Raw genomic sequence first — 20,444 nt, forward strand, 5'->3', positions numbered from 1 at the left:
AGAGTGGGAGTGGGGAGGCTCATGCCCAGGGTTAGGGTCATAGTCATGCCCAGGGTTAGGGTCATGCTCAGGGTTAGGGGTCATGCTCAGGGTTAGGGGTCATGCTCAGGGTTAGGGTCATAGTCATGCCCAGGGTTAGGGGTCATGCTCAGGGTTAGGGGTCATGCTCAGGGTTAGGGTCATAGTCATGCCCAGGGTTAGGGGTCATGCTCAGGGTTAGGGGTCATAGTCATGCCCAGGGTTAGGGGTCATGCTCAGGGTTAGGGGTCATGCTCAGGGTTAGGGGTCATAGTCATGCCCAGGGTTAGGGGTCATGCTCAGGGTTAGGGGTCATGCTCAGGGTTAGGGGTCATAGTCATGCCCAGGGTCATGCTCAGGGTTAGGGGTCATGCTCAGGGTTAGGGGTCATGCTCAGGGTTAGGGTCATGCTCAGGGTCATGCCCAGGGTTAGGGGTCATGCTCAGGGTTAGGGTCATAGTCATGCCCAGGGTCATGCCCAGGGTTAGGGGTCATGCTCAGGGTTAGGGTCATAGTCATGCCCAGGGTCATGCCCAGGGTTAGGGTTGTCACAGTTGGCATTATGAGATATTTGGAACATTTTCAGGTCAGAGGGATCAGGAGGTTTATAATATAAATAGGGGGTCTGCTTGTTTTGTATATCATTGTTATTCAACATTGTGGACTCCAATCAGGCTTAGATTACTTCAGCACAGGTCATTCCACTGAATCACAGTGGCAGCAATGCAGTACATGCCACATGGATTCCAATAGTTAACTGAGTTCATTTTATCTTAAAACATTTTAGAAATAAGTAATTTGTTTTCGACTAGTCATCTCTTTAATTCACTTAATACATTCATTTATTTCTGAAGCGCTAGCAGTGACTTAACAGTAAATCTACCATGGCCTGAATTCAAAGTAAGATTTCACTTTCATTTTAGAATGTGAGTGTCTCTAATCTACGAGGTCGCAAATAAGGATTGTATTTGTCTGATGTTATGTGATGAAAGTGAATCATCATCTTTCATCTGGCATGGGTAATATGCTCTTAATGAAATATGACTGTTTGTGTTAAAACAAATGAATGCGAATATGAACTTACTTGTAGATCACTTCTATTAAACAATCTGCATGTTCACGAATATAAGTAAAATGAAAAATTGCATTTAGACACTTTTGAAGCAGAGGAAATCTCTTTTTACAGTTAATAGAGCTTATCAATATAATCAGAAATTACTGTCAATAAACATATTTCAGACCCTAGTCTTATGCAATCGTATATGGCAACATTTCATTGTCTTCCCTTCTAAAGGATATTAAAACAATGACAGTGTTATTGTTTACCTGAGGGTGGCAGTGGATCTGTATGCTTGCATCGTCCATTTCTGCTGTATCAAAGTATCAGTGTGGATTAAGAGCTTGTGTTGCTAGGAGACAAGAGGTTGCATTAACCTGGGCAAAGAGATGTGAGCTGAGGTGAGTCTTTGTTTTGAGGTCTGTCTGACATCATGCAGCCTAGTCAAGTTTAGAACAGCAGCAACCAGTGCTACTCGAGGGGCAGCAAGAGGAGACTGTGATATTCCTTTTAAAAAAGTGTATTTGAACAGTCGGTTTTCTCAGTTAGGTCAGCCCGGGAATGGAACCATCTCCCACAGAACATTAGAGAATCAACCTCATTCAACTGCTTTAAAAGAAATCTCAAAACATGGTTGATAAATAACCAAAAATGTAATCATTAGTGGGTAAGCAGTATAACTTGTATATTGGGATTGTATTTTATTTAATTATTTTTTATCTTATTTTATTTTATTTTATTTTTGATTTATTGTCAATGTTATGTTTGATATATACGTTAATGCCTTTTTTTTAGGTTGTATAGCCTTTTTCACTCTGGCAGGGGGACTGCCAATGGAAACTAGCCTTTTGGCTATAATTGGGTGCATTTACATTTTAATGTTCATAAATGTATACTGTCCCTCTTGATCAAATAAATAAATTGATTGATTGATTGATTGATTGACACCCAGGGATTCCAGTAAAGAGGAAGTTATAGAGTTAAAAGTTGCACTGTCGATGTGCTTTTCTTGTGACTGTCTTCTTCCTTTGCTTTTTTTGTTCTCTACACTAAGCGCTCAGAGCTCCTTAACTGGTTGGTAAGTCAAATGAAGTCTGTGTTTGCCTCCTATCACCCAACCTAGTCGGTTTAACTGTAGTCTGTCACTCAGGAAGTCCATTTGTATTCCCATAAGGTGATATCTTATATACATTTTTTAGATATGCCATTGCATGAGGTTGTCAAGTGATATTCTCAATATGCTATGTTACAGTGTTGCATAAAACATTTTTTTTTTTTTTTTTTAGATTGAGCAGAGAGTGTCTTTAGAAAATCTTGAAAGACTCCAAATGGCTTTTGAGGTAGGTTTTCTTAAATATTTTTATAAAATGTGTTGCACTTTGATTTTTGAATGACATAAAACCCTATACTCCCCCAGGAGTTGGAAAAAACTGGCACACAATCAATGGATCTAGCCAATTTTAAGCGGACCTTGAAGATGTGTTTCAGCCTGGATGATATAGTAAGAAACTATCTTATCTATATAAGTGGTAATCTTAGGTTCCTGTTGATGATGTATTGGTCTTATGTTGAATCCTCCTCCACCACCAGCTACCTCCCTCTCTGCTGGTGACTGCATCATTTTTACTGAAACATTTGCAGCCATGAGTGGTCTGATCACTGATCGTCCTAAACACAGTTGGACACTGGAGCACTGTTTCTCTCATTCCTTCCTTCATTCAGACAGGCTGGAAAGTTCCCCTTGTCCCATCTGATGTAAGGAATTATAAGACAGACTCCCTTCCCTTCTCATAGAAGATTATTTAAGGTTGAAAGGTTGTGTTTAAAGCAACACTATGCAGCAATTTGCAACTTAAGAAGTATGTTTTCAAAGGCAACTAGTTAGTATTATCTTCAAAATTCAGTTTGATAGTGTATGATCACGTAAGGACAGATGAACACACCTGTCATTCCCACTAGCCACCCAGGCTATGCAGTGTATAGTTCAGGTCCGGGACAGATCATCTCATGAAAATGTAAGAAAAGCTTTCACAGCATAACATTGCAAAATGTAAGATACCCGTTAGCATGGCATACTTGCTCAGTGCCAACAGTGCTGTTGTTGGTGTTTCCAAGGCTTCTGCATACCTTCTATGTATTAAGCTCACTAGTCTAAGACCAAAACTCCTTACTGTTGCGTTGAGCAAGTTTCTGATTTCCTCTCTCAGAATAATGAGCTTGTTTGGTTTTAAGAGTGGTCATTTTGTTGAAACTGCTTCATTGTCTGGAGCTTTGAGAGTAGCAAGTGCTCAGTCAGTTCTTATTTTACCTGACTTGTCAGCAGCCTTTCACACAGTGATTCAGATATTCTTCCTTTCTACACTTTCATCTAGGCATTTTGGGTGAAAAACACAGTTGGTTTGAATCTTGTCTCACAGGATGAAACCACTAGTTTACCTGGTTTAACTTGGTACTGGGACCCCACTTCTTTTCTGTGTACACCACCTCATTAGGTGAGATTATCATAATCAGAGATTAGGGACTTTCAGGTATCATACCTCAACACCACTGTCCCAACCCTTTGGAAAACTTCAACAACCATAACATAAACTAAAAGACCATACCCCTCAGACCTAAACTAATATCGCTCCTTTGCACTCTACTCTATAATAATGAAGTGCCTAGAGAAACAACACCTGCCCCTTGTGATCACTATCACAGTCACAGATAATTTTCTGGCAAATCTAAAATAATTGGTTATCATTTTAATCTTAAACTTCAGCTCTACATTCAATACCATCCAATGACAACTATTGGTCAAAGCACACAATCTCCTTTACACTCACCACTCTTCAGTGACTGGAGTTTCCTTAGCAACAGGCCAGTAACCGTGAGGGTAGGCACATCAACATCGTCACCCATCATCATTAACACATGTGCCCCCAAGGGTTTGTGCTCAGTACGTTCCTATATGCTCTTAAACCATTGATCAGCCCCTCACTCATCACCAAATACATCATTTCAAATTTCAAATATGTTTTGGAAGTCGCTTTGGATACGATTTTTTGATATATGAATTTTCGGTCTGGACCCTTGGCTTATATTGATCCTGTTTTGGCTCCTCTAATTCTCTGTCACAGAAAGATGCACAAATTCGGGAGCTTTTCATAAAGATTGACTACTCTGGGCGTGGCAGGATTCAATGGGTATGAATAAAGAACGGTTCTAAAGCATCTTTAATGTCTTATAGACAATTCATTTTCTGAAATATTGGTGACAACGTGTGGGTCATAACATAGTACATTACATGATACATGATACATGATACATGTAATGTTATGATACATGATACATGTAATGTTATGAGCAGACATTAATCATCACAGAGTCATACATGTAGTAATGTTATGAGCAGACATTAATCATCACAGAGTCATACATGTAGTTTTACAAGACAAGCCTTGACTTTGAACAGTAAATTAAAACATTGATCAATTCCCTCTATCAGCTAATCCTTTCATAATAGCATAGATTCCTTTATTGCATTATTTCTGCGCTAAGAGGACAATACTCTGCTTTCCCCAGGATGAGGTGTGTACCTACATGCAGTTGGAGTCCATAGAGAAGGAGAAGTGCTCACAGCGCTGCAAGCAGGTGGCATTCACTGTGCCCGCCACCATCAAGGCCTTAGGCCACGGTGAGCCAATCCTGAGGCTCCAAAGCACCCCGGACAGGACAGTGGTCAGCCTGCGGGAGGATGGGAACGTATGCTACTGGAGCTCAGAGCTTCGGCTCAAGAAGAGCAAGAGTGTGTTTGTGAGTAGGAGTCAGCTACTGGATTAGTTATACACACAAACAAAGCATCCATCTGTTCCTGTAGTGCGCTGTGTTGTTGTCAATAGCTAGAAACAGGAAGCTCAGACTTTACAGGGGAATCTAATATTTGATGTAAGATATATGATTGATGTCACTCACTAATAGTATATTATCTAGTTTCTTGAAAAAGATGTAAGGACAATTATCATATTATTCTGCACTACATCTAAAGTGGTGTAATAGAGTAAAGTAGAGAATTAGAGAAGTGTTGTAGTTCATTTGGTGTTTTTGTTTCAGCATGAGAGACCTATGAACAGGAAACCAAAGTGGGCCACTGACTTCATCCTGATGCCACAGTATAACAAACTGCTCATTGGAACAGGGTAGAGAAAATTAGCTCTTTTTGGCATTACTCTCTTGCAAATAATGCTGATACTTGGATTCGCAGTTACGTCCAATTGTTTCTTTATCATATTTTCACCACCACTGCTCTGGAATTATGTTTTTGTTTAAATCTATCATCTATGTTTATTTAATCCAGAGAAAGAGAGATTCAGTTCTACGAGATGTCCTCGCTTGAGCCATATTGCCAAATCAATTCTCTGGAGACAGTGCCTCTGCAATTGGACTACTGGTGAGCGCTCAGCATGTTCAAGCCTGGTGGCCTTTGGGTCTTCCCTCCTGATTTCATGGCGTATCTTCCTTCCTTCCACAGCTACACTTCCCTGGATGAGTGTGCAATTCTATATGGAGATGCACAGGTACTATAAACATAAGCTTGGTGACGGGCACAATGGAATGTTGCAACAGCTGGAAAGAGTTTGCAAAACTTCATAAAACGCCATTTGTCCCTTTGGTTTTTCAGGGATGCGTAAACATTATACTTATCACATCAGTTGGAGAGATGCTTAGGTAAACAAGGTTCTATCTTAAGTGATTTCTCTGGGTATCTGATACTGAAAATGCTTAATAAAATGTGTCACATTAGACGAGCATTCTCCATGCAGCATACTGGGTATTTTCAATAAGATTAATTTAAAGTTCAAATCAATTATAATTCAAGGCAGTGGCTATTGGTACTGGTATCTTTGATCCGCGATTATGAGTGGTTAGTCTGAACCATAAACCAAATATTTCTTATACAGTTGTTGATGAGAAGTTACATTTTCCATAAGGCTGCTGCATGAGTAATATTGCACGTGTAATTCATTTGGGGGATTTTTCATGAAATCTGGTGTTTTGCTTTCAACTCTCACTATTTGCTCATAGGACGTGGAAGAAGTTACCTAAAATTGAAAATGTGCCCAATATTGGAATTGACAGTGCAGCCCTCTGTCCAAAGGTATCTTACATTCGATGGAAAGTCCACCAGGACTGGGTAACCCAGGTAATCATGTCTGCTTCACGCATCAAAATACATTATTAGCTGAATATAATTTCATGATTTCAAATTTTAACCGCCTTGTCTTCTAGTAAGACATTCATTAATGAGCATCATCTCTGCCATATTTTCAGGTGAAATATTTCAAAAACATGGAAGCTGTTGTTTCTACTTCAAACCATGAAGCGTCTGCATTGGTCATTGGTAAATGCTCTCTTTCAGCTCATCACACTGCAGCTGAACATCAAGCATTATGAAGAAAACTAAAAAACTGAACAACACAGAATGATATGTTTTCCAACCCTGATTAAAACAAATAACTGTATGTAATCCTGTGTTGTCCCTTAGTGTGGAGACCTCTGGCAAAGAGTAGTAAGGGAAAACAGCTTATTTAATCTGATATCTTCTTCTGACAGTTACAGCTGCAATGAAGCCATTTTCGTTGAGTGTCATCCAGTTGGAGTGGCATGAAGCTCTGCTGCTGAGCAAACAACACTAACATTGTGATCTAGCACCAAAAACCATTGAATTAAACAACATGCATATCCTGCCCTCATCACTAGAGACTTATAACATTCCCCCCTTTCATTTTCAATGGAAAAATAAGCAGTTAAAAACAGCAATAAAAAAAAAGAGTGGGTCACATCACATGCTGCTCTCCACAAGGAAACAGAAACTTTAGAGTTGTGAGATGAATTCTAACATTTTTGTACTGTGTACTGTAATTCATCGTACCATCGTAATAATCCTGAAGCAAAACCGTTTTACTCTTGTGTTCCTCAGGCTGTGTGCAGCCCTCCACTATTGTTGAGCACCATCTTAAGGAGGTGAAAGAGCCCTGCTGTGAGGGGAAGCCCAGGAGGGCTCAACCACGGCCTATATGGGACCAAACCATTTTCACAGTTCAGAAAGGGGTGACAACCTTTGACCTCTGTCAAAAACACAACCTCCTACTAACAGGTGGGATGGATCGACTCTTGCGCATTTGGAACCCATATGCTCCAGGGTAAGAATCTGCTTTCAATATTTCTCTTACAGAAAACCTATACAACTATCTCTATGACCTGTATAACAATCTTTACAATCTCTTTATCCAAAGCACATGGTATATCTCCCTAGTGCCTTACAATTGCCTATCAGTGTTTTAAAACCCATTGTTTTTGCCAGTTGTTCTTTCTCTTAAACCTTCATCTTCCATGTGATGAATTCAGTGTTATTTTGTCACTGTTAGCAAACCTACGGCTGTACTCAAAGGACACTCAGCACCCATCTGCTATCTCTTCATTGACTCAGGAGAAGACCTTTTCTTCTCAGTGTCCACGGATAATACTGTCAAGGTTTGGCCACAACATTTCAAATCCCAGGTAGTAACTGGTAGTGGAGCTGGCCATAATCTTGCCAGAGTAGGACTGGATTCATAGTGAGATTCAGATGCCATCTTGATTGCGGATAGTTATAATGCTTATATTTGTTTCAGATCTGGCATGTGACAGATCAGACATGCTTGTTCACGGCACACCCTAAAGCCAGCCTGATCAGTGGGGACATATCTGCCTTCCTCTACTCCCCAGCAGTGAATGCGCTATACATTGCAACAGACTCAGTGGCCATGTTGTCCCTTAGGACAAGGTGAGAGCCCGGTATCCCTCCCAGAAAGACATGCCACATCTGTTCTCTCATGATGTTTCATTTGGAGAGAGTAGTTTACAGAGCTGATCTTTCAGATCTTTGCTGCATTAACTTCTTTTACTTCAATTATTGAAATGATATGTAGTATTATTTCTGAATCGCTCCAAACACTTCTCAAGATCCTGGTTTGATATCCAACTTCTTCACTCCCTCCTATCTTTTATCTTATTCTCTCTCTCACACACCCACCCTGTCACATCTCCTTTTGACTCACCCACACTCTCAGGCCCAAGGCCCAGCCCCGTGTGGTGGTGTCCCACAGGGAGCCAGTGTTGTGCTGCGGCTACAGTGAGGAGTTCAGGCAGGTGGTCAGCTGCACTGAAGGATCTGTGAGTCACCTGCTCTCTGCCTCATGAACATGAAACATCATACTGAACTCCGACGTTTCACCTCATGAAATCTCCTCTATTCCAGGTCATTAAGGTGTGGGATTTAGATACAGGGAACCTGGTGTTTGAATTTGGAGGAGCTCACGGCCCCTCTGCCATCACTTGTATGACCTTTGACCCTCAAGGAAGACGGTGTGTGTCAGCATTTTTTATTTTGTTCACATTCTCTGAAAATGAACTGTTCCCTATTTAGTTACTCTCATTTTTAAATCCAACAGATTGGTGACAGGAGGCAGAGACGGTTGTCTTAAAATCTGGAACTTCAATAATGGTCATTGCCTTCAGATCCTCAAAAGAGGTAAATATGTGTTTGTGTCCAGGACATGTAGATATATTTCTCAATTCATGTTTTTAGAAAACTTTTATTTTCTCTTTTTCCTTTGGAATATTATATTGTTGGTTAATTTGACTTTACTACAGATGGTGCCTGTGAAGAAATATGTGACTGCGCTTACCTTAAAGTGCACAGGAACATGTAGGTTCATTAGACTGCCAGTGTTCACATCATACAATTCCCATTAAAATGCATTATGTCAATTCACATTTTCTCTTGACAGGTTTGTGATGTGTGTTGGCTGGAGCCGAAGGCTTGACATCTACTCTGTGAGTACCATAGGGGGAGAGGGCCTCTCTCACTCAGCTGGCCTGGGTCACGTGTTTCATGGCAGTTATTTCCCCACGCTATTATTCCAACAATTCATCAGGAGATTTAATTGTGAGCTGTTGACTTGGGGAGAGAGAGTACAGTAATGATGATGGATGTTCATTTTTTCCCATCCTTGTTACCATGGTTACCAAATGTCTAATTTTCCTTTGATAATTTCCAGATCTTCAGGTGATGAAATAATCACATGCACTGAAGGGGACACACTCAGGACTAAAACTGAGTTGCATAACTGCTCAGGATCAGTTACTCATCGGCTGTCTGTCTGCCCTTACATCTTTTTAATGGAGAGTTATAGGTTTTAAATGGGAAACCCAACTGCCCCTTACATTTCATTATATACGTACATACATATGGTCCCTAGTCTGAGAGTTGGAAACAGCTGGTGGAAACTAAAGACGCATGTGTACTGTTGCACAAAAAAGAAAAGCTTCAGACAAATATTAGAGGTGTGGTCGAAGGCACAAAGTGGGCAGAGCCTAGTCAAAGTTAATTAGTGAAAGGTTTGGTTATAGTCAAGCAATAGCATTGCCGAGCAAACCCTTTAAACTCCTCAGGTGGAAATCTGTGTTCAATGAGGTGATGTGAAAGAATGGTCTTAAGCATTTACTGCAACAGCGTATTAGGTTTGTAGCAGGTAACTGTGGTATTAGATGGCAGTTGGATTGAAATTTGATCCTTTAATGGATTTTTACTTTATTCCTGTAACAAACTGTATTTGGTGCAGTTGGTGCACCCAGAACCCCAGTAAATCAAACAGGTGTGTCAAAGCCAGATTATCTGAACATGGGGTCATTGGGAGAGGACATATAAATGTATTAATTTGCATTACGAAAGGATACTGGTGACTGCAAAGTGACCGTAAAGAACCTAATGCATAAATCGTAAGAGCAGCAGTGACTATTATATGAATGAGGAGTGCATAGGATATGGGAGGTTGAATGTGAGCTATTCTTATGCAGATGAAGACATTATTGTGTATGTAACCATGGATGACATTTGTTTGCTACTGAATGGGCATTTGAATCAAGTCGTACAAATAACGCTACCTCTACCCAGACGCTCGAGTCTTACTGTAATTTCCCGGGCCATAAAAGCAAAACCGTGTATTGGCCGCACCCGTGCATTTACAGTAACGTTGCGTCATGTAAAACAAAATGCCCGCGGTTGTGGTGCGAGTGTCTTAGCTACCGCAACAGCTACCCTAGCAGCACCCCAGCTACCACATTGACAACCATTGTGAAACCATGCAATCACTTCTGCAACTACCCTATCAACACATTTAAACACCACTTCTCTCTTTTTTCTCTAACTTAATAACCATATCTTTCATTTCTTTGTATCTCAACTGTATATCTTTCTGTTATTCTTTCAGTCTTTTTATCTATCAATCTATCTGTCTATCTATCGATCTATCTATCTTAAACTCTATCAGTCTTTATGTCCTTATCACCTTTCCAGTCTCACACTCCATAATGTCTTCATCTCTCTCCTGTTCTTTCTCTATCTCTCTATCTTTCAATCTTTACCCAGTCTTTACAGACATTTCTTAGATTTGCTCTAATAATTTTTTTGGTTCAATTGCTTAGTATAGAATCTATTGTTTTGTATTGTTCATTTTCCTTTGTTAGTGTACATTTGAATGTGTTCTTATTGAAAATGTGTGTTACTGACAGTTAAAGACAAAATTATGAATTAGAAAGTTAAACAGATACTAAATGCGTGCGCATAGGAGAGAGTGTTGTTACTTTACTTAGCATATACTAAAAGCACTTTACAATATATTAATAAAATGAAGTCCATTATAATTAAGTAGATAGACTGGTTGACTGACTAATTGATTGCGTCAGACTACAAAACAAGTTTGCTACATAAGATTAAAAAGCACTGTGATAAGTACATACATTTAAAATGATATTAACCAACTATATGAAGATTAAAATGGTATGCAAATAGGCCCACACATTAATGTAGTAAATAAAACGTAATATGAGGTGGTAATTCCAATCTATTAAAAAGTGTCTTTGATGAAGACAAACATAGGGAGAGAGAAATAAATTAAGAAAAATAGATAGATAAAAACAGAGAGAGAGAGAGAGTGAAAGACAAGAAATTAAAGAGATGGAATAGAGAGAGAGAGAAAGAGAAAAACAAAAAATCAAAAGGGATAGAGTGAGTGGGTGAAAGAGAGAGAAAGACAAAGACAAATGAAATAAACAGATTGAGTCATTAGATATTAAGATGGAGAGAAAGAAATAAAGAAACTGACAGACAGATATGAATTATGAGTTTTGATATGAAGCTTTAGAAACATGGATTAAAATATGAACCAAATAATTATACTTTCTACTTTTCCATTACACCCAAAGATGTACATTAATAGGAACGGAATTTATTTGTGTCCAACAAACTGTCACTATGGCAGACACAGCACTAAACAACACCATTCCCTAACCTGGTTTGTGATTGGTGCATACAAATGTGCATCTCAGGTTTGGGGTAGCTCAGTTTCTGTCCATAAAGAAACATTACGCAATCTCTTTGCTTTAAAATGATTTCACAGCAAATCTGAGAATTCAGATGGTTTAAGTGGGCCCTGTATAAAGTCTGGAGCGCTAAGCCAAACACTTGTTGTTGTTGTTGTTGTTGTTGTTGTTGATAATAACACACCTCTAGGATACACCAGAGGACACACACCACATCCAGAAGCCTCAACCATCCTGGCAGGATGATCTGGTGAGATGAACTCAATCATTCACTCATTCACAGACATAAACCCACTTGTGTGTGCAAAACATTTACATTATTTGTCCATGTAAGTAGACTGACTTCAGTGTCTCCTTAACAGAGCCGAGGTCATAAAGATGACATCCTTTGCATTGCTCAGTGTCCACCATCTCTGCTGGCCACTGGTAGCTGTGATGGGGAGATCATTGTCTGGAGTCTTGCATCAGGACACATCCAGAGCCGTTTCCCCTGTCCTCTAACTGGTGCTGACACAGACACAGGTGAGAGTTCAAAGTGTTTATATTTTTGAGACTGTCACAAGAATAAAGTAAATATGATGAATATATGCTAAACTGTTCCAGATAAGTGTTAAAGATGTAGGAAATAACACCAACTGCTATGAAAACTGCTATACAGAAAACCTTACATTTAAACATAGATAAAAGATCTTGGGATAAATTGATTAGCCCAGTGCCTTCACTCTCAGGTGTGGATAGAAGTGTGAGATGCCTGGCCTTCTTGAGGACTCGGACCCTGCACGTCGACTATCCCTCTGCAGCCTGTCTTATTTCCTCTGGACCCCAAGGTGCTTCCTCTACTCATGTACACATTCCACAGTTTGTCAGTCACAAAGGTCATGAGAAAACACCATACCTACATTTATTTCTTGACAGGCTATGTGTTTTTCTGGAATGTCCTCGACGAAGGGAGAGTTTTTGCCAAGTTTGAGGCAGTACGTGAAAATTCCACAAACACATTACACATTCCCCTTGCAATTATGGAGCAGAGTTGATATTAATCAATGATTTGCATGTTAGTCTAAATTCAAACTGCAGATTACAAAAGTGGCAGTGACCAAAGATGACAGCAAGCTGTATGCTGGAGATGAAGTGGGCTATGTTTATGTCTATGACATAAAGACATATGCTATTCGGCCAGAACACAAGAAACCAAACAGTAAGTGAAGTTTGCTGCTTATGAATTTGACACCAGACCTAAACTAAGTCCTTGTGAAAAGATTGGATGCATTAACATGACTTTTTCCCATGTTTCAGTGGAAAACTACTGGCGAGCACACACCAGTAGCATAACAGGGTACTGTGTTTGTTGGAGCCTTCTACAAAGAACAGTGCACCGTTTATTATATAATATATCACCTTCTAAGCATACAGCATGTTTGTGTTATTCGTTTCATTTATAACTAAATTTTGACTTGATTATTTTTGACATCACAGCTTACAGATTGTGGATAATGGTTTAATATTACTCACTTCCTCTACCGACTGCACTGTGCGTCTATGGACAGTCTACGGAGAGTTCATAGGTTGGTGTGTAATAATCTATGAGGCTTCTCTCACCTGAGAAACTACTGTTAGCTTTTTAAAAAAGTAATATCTCTTTTGAATCAGCTGAGTAGACAGTGATTAACCTCAGCCCTTTGCTCTCAGGAACATTTGGGCAGCCAGAGGTCTGGAGTGTACATATTCCATCGTCCTGGAAACACCCTGCCGTGCCGTATGACATTCTGATAGACCCCTTAAGTATGCCCAGTCACTGTACTCTAGATACAGAGACCAGCACTACAGACATCACCCTCATGCAGGATCAAAATGAGGTAACAGTCAAAGTATTAAACATTGAGGCTGGCAATATTGTGGCCTCAGGGTGATGATACCTCTTATTTATTCTTTTTTTGTCTGCTGTTATTTTTCAGACGTATTCACAGTTCGAATCTCAAAGTAAGCTGAGATTCCTCCCACCATTCATCAGTGACGTAGACATTGAAAAGGAGATGAAGAGCCCCCTTTGTCCAATCCAACTTGGGAAACGGTGGGTCCACTCAGAACAGTCCTGTTTTTCTGTAAAACAATGTGGGCTTCTCTCTGCAGTCAGAGAAGTTCTCCAGACAACACTCTGTGTTTGCTGTGTTTGCAGGCTTCGTCATGAAATCTTCAAAAACGCTAACCAGTTTCCCAACCACGGAGGACCCAAGGCATATCATACTCTCAAGTACTTTGATATTGCAGAGGCCTCAACTACCTGCAACCGCCCTGATCTTTCACTCGCTGGAACTGATCCCTTTATATCCCACTCTGTGCTGGAGGAGCCACTGCAGTTCTGATTAGTTATTTTGTCAAAGCTCAGTGATCACCTTATGATTTGGACTGCTTTTAAAAGATTATCAAGCATCATTGCTCTGCCTCAGTCTGTCTGCTTGTGTGTTTATTTAAATAGCCATGTGCTTTTGTGTTCCTGTCTTTGTTCCCACCTCTTTTCCTGCCTTACTAGTTTGTCATGACCCACTCACCTGTCTTCCCATATCATTATCCCAGGCCTGAATCCCTGAATGATAGAATTTAAATAGGCAGGTGCCGGTGCAGGGGCTGTCTTATAGGCAAGAGTAGGAGATTTAAATGTAATTCTAGCAGCTACAGGGAGTCAGTGAAGGGTCATCTGCATTGCAATAGTATGCTCTAAAAATAACCAGGGCCTGAAGAGTTGTGTAGCATATTGTGTGAGATGACAATAAGTCTGAGCCCTGTTTGTGGTGCATTCTGGATGATTTCACTATTGCCTGACTTTTGGATTCTGATTACTGGTTTACCTTTGACAGTTTTTACCCCTTTATACATGTTGATGGACTGCCATTGGATACTTGGATGTCAATAAAACCCTGCTTAAGGCCAACCTGGCTAGTTTCAATAATGCACTGTTGTGGCCAGTCAGTATAGGGCTGAAACTAAATGTTGGTGGTCATTTTCATACTTCCTGGTGGAAGGCAGAAAACTCAGAAAAAGATTAAATCTACACAATGGACTCCCAGACCTCCAAAGTTTGGCCAGAGGGCCAAATGGTATCTTATCAGAGGATAACCTTCTCACAGCAAAAGACTTCCGTTGTTTGTATTTACAGCAACTCCCTTGCATTTAGTGCTATTACACACAGCATGGCCTGACCACAGTTTAATAACTAATTATTGGTTGCTTGCTACAACCTTCCCCATTGTCACAGAGATAACCTGATGTGATTTCCAAGTTATGCACAAATACATATGAATGTAGTATAGTTCTGTTTGGTCTTTAATTGATCCTTGTGATGTGGGCAGCAGTCTGATCATGGTTTCATTGCAGTCTGAAGTACCGGTCTGTATTACTTGAACAGAGTTTTCACTTAAGTCAATTTGTTATGTATATATAAAACCAGAGGGCAAAGGGTTACTTGAGCCAAAGGGTATGGTCTTACAGAACACAGAACAATACTATTGGATTGGTTTGTGGACATTTGTAGGAATGGAGGTTGTAGTATTTAACCAGCCATTTTAAGTATCTTGTCTGTTCTCTTACTGTCGTTTTTACTCTTCTCTTGACTCATACTTCCTGTCTCTTTCTCTCTCTCTGTCTCTTCATTTCCCCTCTATCTCTTCCCATCTCATCTCTTTATCTTATTCACCCAAACAGGTTGGGTTTAATTTCTTCACATTTGATGCTTTCATGGTTTATCAGGTTAGTTGGTTATTAAAGTGTACTTTCTTGAATTGGCATCCAACATGTTTATTGTTATTTACACTTTACACTTATTTATCACTTTTTCTTCCCCCTTACCTTATCAATTTTTTTTTTACCTTATATTCAGTTTTACTTATACTTTTAACAAGCTTACCGTTTATTGTAGTAATAAGCTTTTCATTCATAAACCTTTCTCGTGTGCCATGCCATTATTGTTCCGCTCTCTTATATGCTGCTTGGTAATATTGGAGGTAATTTAATAATTTCCTGGAAAACTAAGTAAAGTAAACTAACAATAAAATCAGAAACATAATCACAGAGTTTAGATATATCAACTCCAGGAAGGAAGACATGAATACATTTACTAAGCTACCACAGTCAAATACCACAGCTACCCACACATTCTCAGCCCGTGCTCAAAGCTAACTCTTGTCTGCTCCAAGTACACCTGCTTCTCTCGTTGTACGCAGGCTGCTGGATAACGTCAAGGCGTCATGAAGCTTCTAGCCATTACTAGTTTATAGGCGTCTTTGGGGAGAATTCCCCCTTGCAATCACCAATAACTTTCGAGTCTATTTATCTGCGTAGGCTATTTAACTCCGACTTAACTTAAACTGTGGTGTTCAAGTGCATTGCCCTATAGTTTTGGGGATCTATAGGAAGAAAAATGAACAACTAAATGTTTTGGGCTACTAAATGCTTACATTATTTGGAGCATAGGTTCATTGACAGAAAGTGTATTGTCAGAAGAAGAGTTATTCATTATCCCTTTAAAATATAACGGTTATGGTAACTCAAATTAACTTAGAAATCTTAAAAACACGAAGACACCACGCAGTTTTTTGATCGAGGATAATACGACTGGCAGAAGAAGAAGAACCGCAAGAGTGCGCAAATGAGCCGCCTCTTGACTTCTTGCTTTGTTGGCAGCTTTCTCGCCCACTGTGCAGTAAATAGTGAAGTGAAAACATTCAGCACATAACGCTGTCAGTCAGTCAGTGAGTCAGTCAGATGCTGCTGGGATTGTAAACGCGTGTGTGTTTTCTAATCTTCTGCTTCATATGTTCATATGAAGATGTCCAGGGTTCATTATATCGCACATACGGGGGCTGTCCTTTTCATTTTTTTTTCACTGAGTAAGTACTGACATGATTCTTTCTTGAAGTTCTGTGGTTTGGGCGCACCTTTTGTGCAGCAGATGAGTGCTCCGACTCATGTAGGCTAAGGCTAATGCAGTGTTGGCAAGGAAGGGACGAGGTGGACATTCGAAAAGACCAATTTACAGTAGCCTACTAGCAAGGTAACGTTAACATTAGCTTAAAATGAGCTAACAGCCTTATATTGCAGGGGGTTTAAATCAACGATTTGACAGTATGTGCGAAATTAGATATGAGAACATGCAAACTTGATAACGCAAAAGGTTGAAGCATTCGCTGTCATGACCGTGCGTTTGTTGGACAAGTTTCAGAAAATCTGTTGTGGTTCCTGTAGGAAGCTGAGCAGAAGTACGATTTTCGGCTATATTGAACGGACGCGAGACTAGGTGAAGTTCTCATTGATCAGTAGTTGCCAGAGCCAGCCCCGTATATTGCCTGGGGAGAACACCATATGTCTGTCATCTCAGACTCTGAGGATCTGATCATCTCTGAATTGTTACATTATACGATGATCATTGTTATTTATTCTTACCCGGCAGTCTGGCTGAGTGTGAGTTGAGCACCAGCACGCTTTCCTATTAATTTTAAGGTTCTTTCGATAGAAAGCATTGGCCTGGCACTAGATTATATATCAGTTTTTACACCCATATATTTCCCTAAAACTACTACTCAGTCACTTCAGTCTGCTGGCTGTGACTGCTCTTTTTAGGGTTATGCTCCTAAATTCTTGAACAGCCTTATCCATGCCAATCTTATTCCAATGTCTATATCGGCATCCTCTGGGAGTAATCTAGCCTACTTAGATGTTTCTTCTTAATACACTTTTTAAACTTGCCTTTCCAGATGTGTGGTGGGATCAGTTATTGTTATGTTGGTTTGGTTGATTTAAATGTACTCAGGACTCAATGCTTTATTGCCATTTGAACAGGGTTGATAGGGATTTATCTCTGTGACTGAAGGGACAGAAACAAACAAGACAAGACCTTAAGAAGATGCTGACATGGACGTAACAGGGCTAAAACAACTAAGTAAAATTGCACTTAAACAGTAACAATGGAAATGTTTTACTTATAGTAGTTTGCAGTAGGCTCTAATAAAACCTGTTTGGGTTATAAATAGATAAATAAAGAAGCTATTAAAAGGAAGCATTCCATTGGTTAGGTGCCGTCACAGAAAGTATTAGTCCTGCTTTTGGTGGTTCTCAACCTTTGAAAGGGCAGGAGGTAGTTAAAAACTGCTCAGTGGGAAAAATAAATACGTTCTTTTCCATTATATTCTGGCCATTCTGCACCATTTCAACTTTGAACAATCGATTTCGGGGAGAAGTAAGGAGAACGCCCTTGCAGCGCTGAAAATCAGAATTAATTGATGGTGACACTGACCTCATTTTTGCACTGACACCTGAATTGGGTCTGGGAAAATGCTGCAGTTTGTTGCTTTTCTCTTTCTTCTCTCTTATTTGTCTCTGAGGGCCGCTGGGAAGCCACGCTGGCTCCTATGAAGATCTGACTGAGTCAAGACATGTGCACTGGCGTACTGTATACCTCATTATCAGCACAATAGAACTTGTCTTGTGAGTGACACATCATGTCCCTGTTGTTGCAGGCCCAACTGTTGTATGACCTCTCTTCAGAATAGACTTTCTAAAAGCTTTAATTCTATTTCCACTTTAAAGAGACCAAAGTTAATTCATGTTAGCCTATGTGCTCTAGTTCTGCTACACAGAACCCAGTGCTGGCTTTTAATGAAATGGATTTCTGATAGATCCTCTGATCTGCATTTTGAAAGGGTAGTTGAATAACAACAAAACTTTGAAATCTTCTAGAACAATATAACCAGACGGGTGATTACTGGCAAGTGAACCAGCGGTGATTGTTACATTTGAGCGGATGAATTGTTGGGGTAGACTTAGCATAGCCCTAGCAGCGGTCTCTCTGTGTTCTAACTGTGAGGTAGGGAACTGTGTACGGTGGTCAGGTAACACTCTAATCTGAATATTTTTCAATATAAACAAAAGATCAGTCTGTTATAGGCTGCTGTGCTCAAAATGGCTAATCATGATAAGTTTCTTATAAGAGGTAGGAAAAGGCGGGTTTTGGTATTGACGGCATCCTGCACTGGAGGTGCTAAGGTTGTTTTTGAAGGAGCTCCATAGCGCCTGCGAACAAAGGCAATGGTCGGGATGTTGCACAGATATGCACAAGATTTGGTATGGTCATTGCTCTCATAGAAGATAAAATGAATCGGTTATATCTGACACCGCCCAACAGGAAGTACACAGTTATGCACACCAATAGAAAGTCATGTATAGGTATGTGTGTGAGGACAGTGTGTTTTTCAGGATGTATCAGATTGGAATAAGTTACTGTCAAGCTCTGCTATGACAACAATAGCATTCTGTAATGCATTCCTTCTTGCCAAAACATTTCATTTTCCTAGCTTTTCTACTATATTAACAAATTACGAATGAGATACTAGTGCATTAGTTCTACACTAGCCATTTAAGCCAAAAGGACACCTTATGGGATTTTATCTGTCCATGTAAACAACTTGAACATTTTTCATGTCATGAAATTAAACACACAGGTGTTGGGGACATGATCATAATGGGTACCGATGTCTTTGAGTGTATTTGTCCAAAACACTATTGCAAATTTGACCATTAAAACATCACAAATATATCTAGGTATTATAAAGGTTATAGACACCCTCAGACATGAAAATAGAAATTCATTAACACAGATGACCATGAGCCAGCGAGCTGTCCATCCCACCTCCTAAGTTGAAGTGCATGTTCAAACAACAGACATAATCACAAGACATGGGTTTTGTTTTCATTCACATCAAGTAAGACTAGAGTAGCAGTTCCTGTTTCACCATATCCCGGTGTCACTCTTGCCCCTCTACACTTTGTTCTGAAACCATTGATGTCACCTCAATGGAATTGTTTGTGCAGAAAGTTGGTTTTTGGAGCCAGATGCTGCTTTGTAATCTGCTCTGACAGACTCTGGCTCCAGATGAAGGATGCAGGAACATCCAGTAGTTTTGGATGGGCTTGTTGCTGTGTTGCTCCAGTGTTCATGTCTTGGAGTCAAAACTTGGAGTTTTTGTTTTCAGATCATTTGGCATACTGTATTGCTTAGGCAAGGAGTTTTCGCAATCAAGCTTTGATAAATTGGAAGGCCCTAATCATAACCCTCCCTTCATATCCACCAACAGCAATCGACTAATAATCTCTTGCAAATGCTTTCTTTAGAGCTTCATAAATGGGTTTTGCCAATGGATAAAAGATGATGTCTGTTCATTTCTGTGCCACATCTATAATGCCTACTTTTACAGCTGATATACTAATCTAAGTTCAATAAACACTCATACCCGGTTATCCAAAAAGTATTCAGCCTAAATGAATCAACAATTTGTAATCAACAAGCAAGCATACAGTCAAATGAGCTTAATATATCTATTCAAAATAAATGTTGCCTTTTTGAATCAATTGTGCGCATCCTTCCAAATTCATGTAAAGATGATTGACAGTAGGTCTGACAAATGACAGTGTTTCATCACTACCACACAATCTGTGGGTCACTGTTAGCACTAGGGTTTTGCTAATTTATTCTTATGCACAGTGGAAGTGCTCTTATCTGATGCAATGGCAAGAAAATGAATGTGTATGTGACAGTGACAGAAATTGTGGAATTTTTGCAGTTTGCAGCTAAAGGTGCCCCAACGCAGGCCGGGTTTATGACCGATTTTTTTTAACCTAAGAAATGCACTAAGATACTTGGTTGTTATGGCGGCCAAAAAGGCCAGGGAGCCTTGATGGCAGTGCATTCAATACATTCGTAAGTTGGGTAACACTTTATTTGGATAGTCCACCTACAGACTGTTTACAAAGTTTTTGTATATTTTCAACAACTTATTAGTTGAGATTCAGCAATTCAGCTGTTTCACTTTTGCCATTCAAAGGATTCATATGTAGGTATGTTTATGAATTATCACATATAATCTTTATATAATCTATTGAACATCTACAAACGGCTAAATTGTTGAATCTAAACTAA

The 20,444-nt window shown here is 39.7% G+C and overlaps 1 protein-coding gene across 1 annotated transcript in view; it reads left to right on the forward strand.

The window, feature by feature from the left end:
- The first annotated feature begins 16,054 nt into the window (after positions 1-16,054).
- The window catches only part of b3glcta (beta 3-glucosyltransferase a), a 41,959-nt gene continuing 37,569 nt past the window's right edge, over positions 16,055-20,444 (forward strand). The window contains exon 1 of the mRNA XM_031573252.2: positions 16,055-16,362. Coding sequence (XP_031429112.1) covers positions 16,296-16,362 — 67 coding nt within the window. The 5' untranslated portion in view covers positions 16,055-16,295. The remainder of the gene's footprint in view (positions 16,363-20,444) is intronic.

This window comes from Clupea harengus, chromosome 9, assembly GCF_900700415.2.
Source record: "Clupea harengus chromosome 9, Ch_v2.0.2, whole genome shotgun sequence".
Taxonomy (NCBI): Eukaryota; Metazoa; Chordata; class Actinopteri; order Clupeiformes; family Clupeidae; genus Clupea; species Clupea harengus.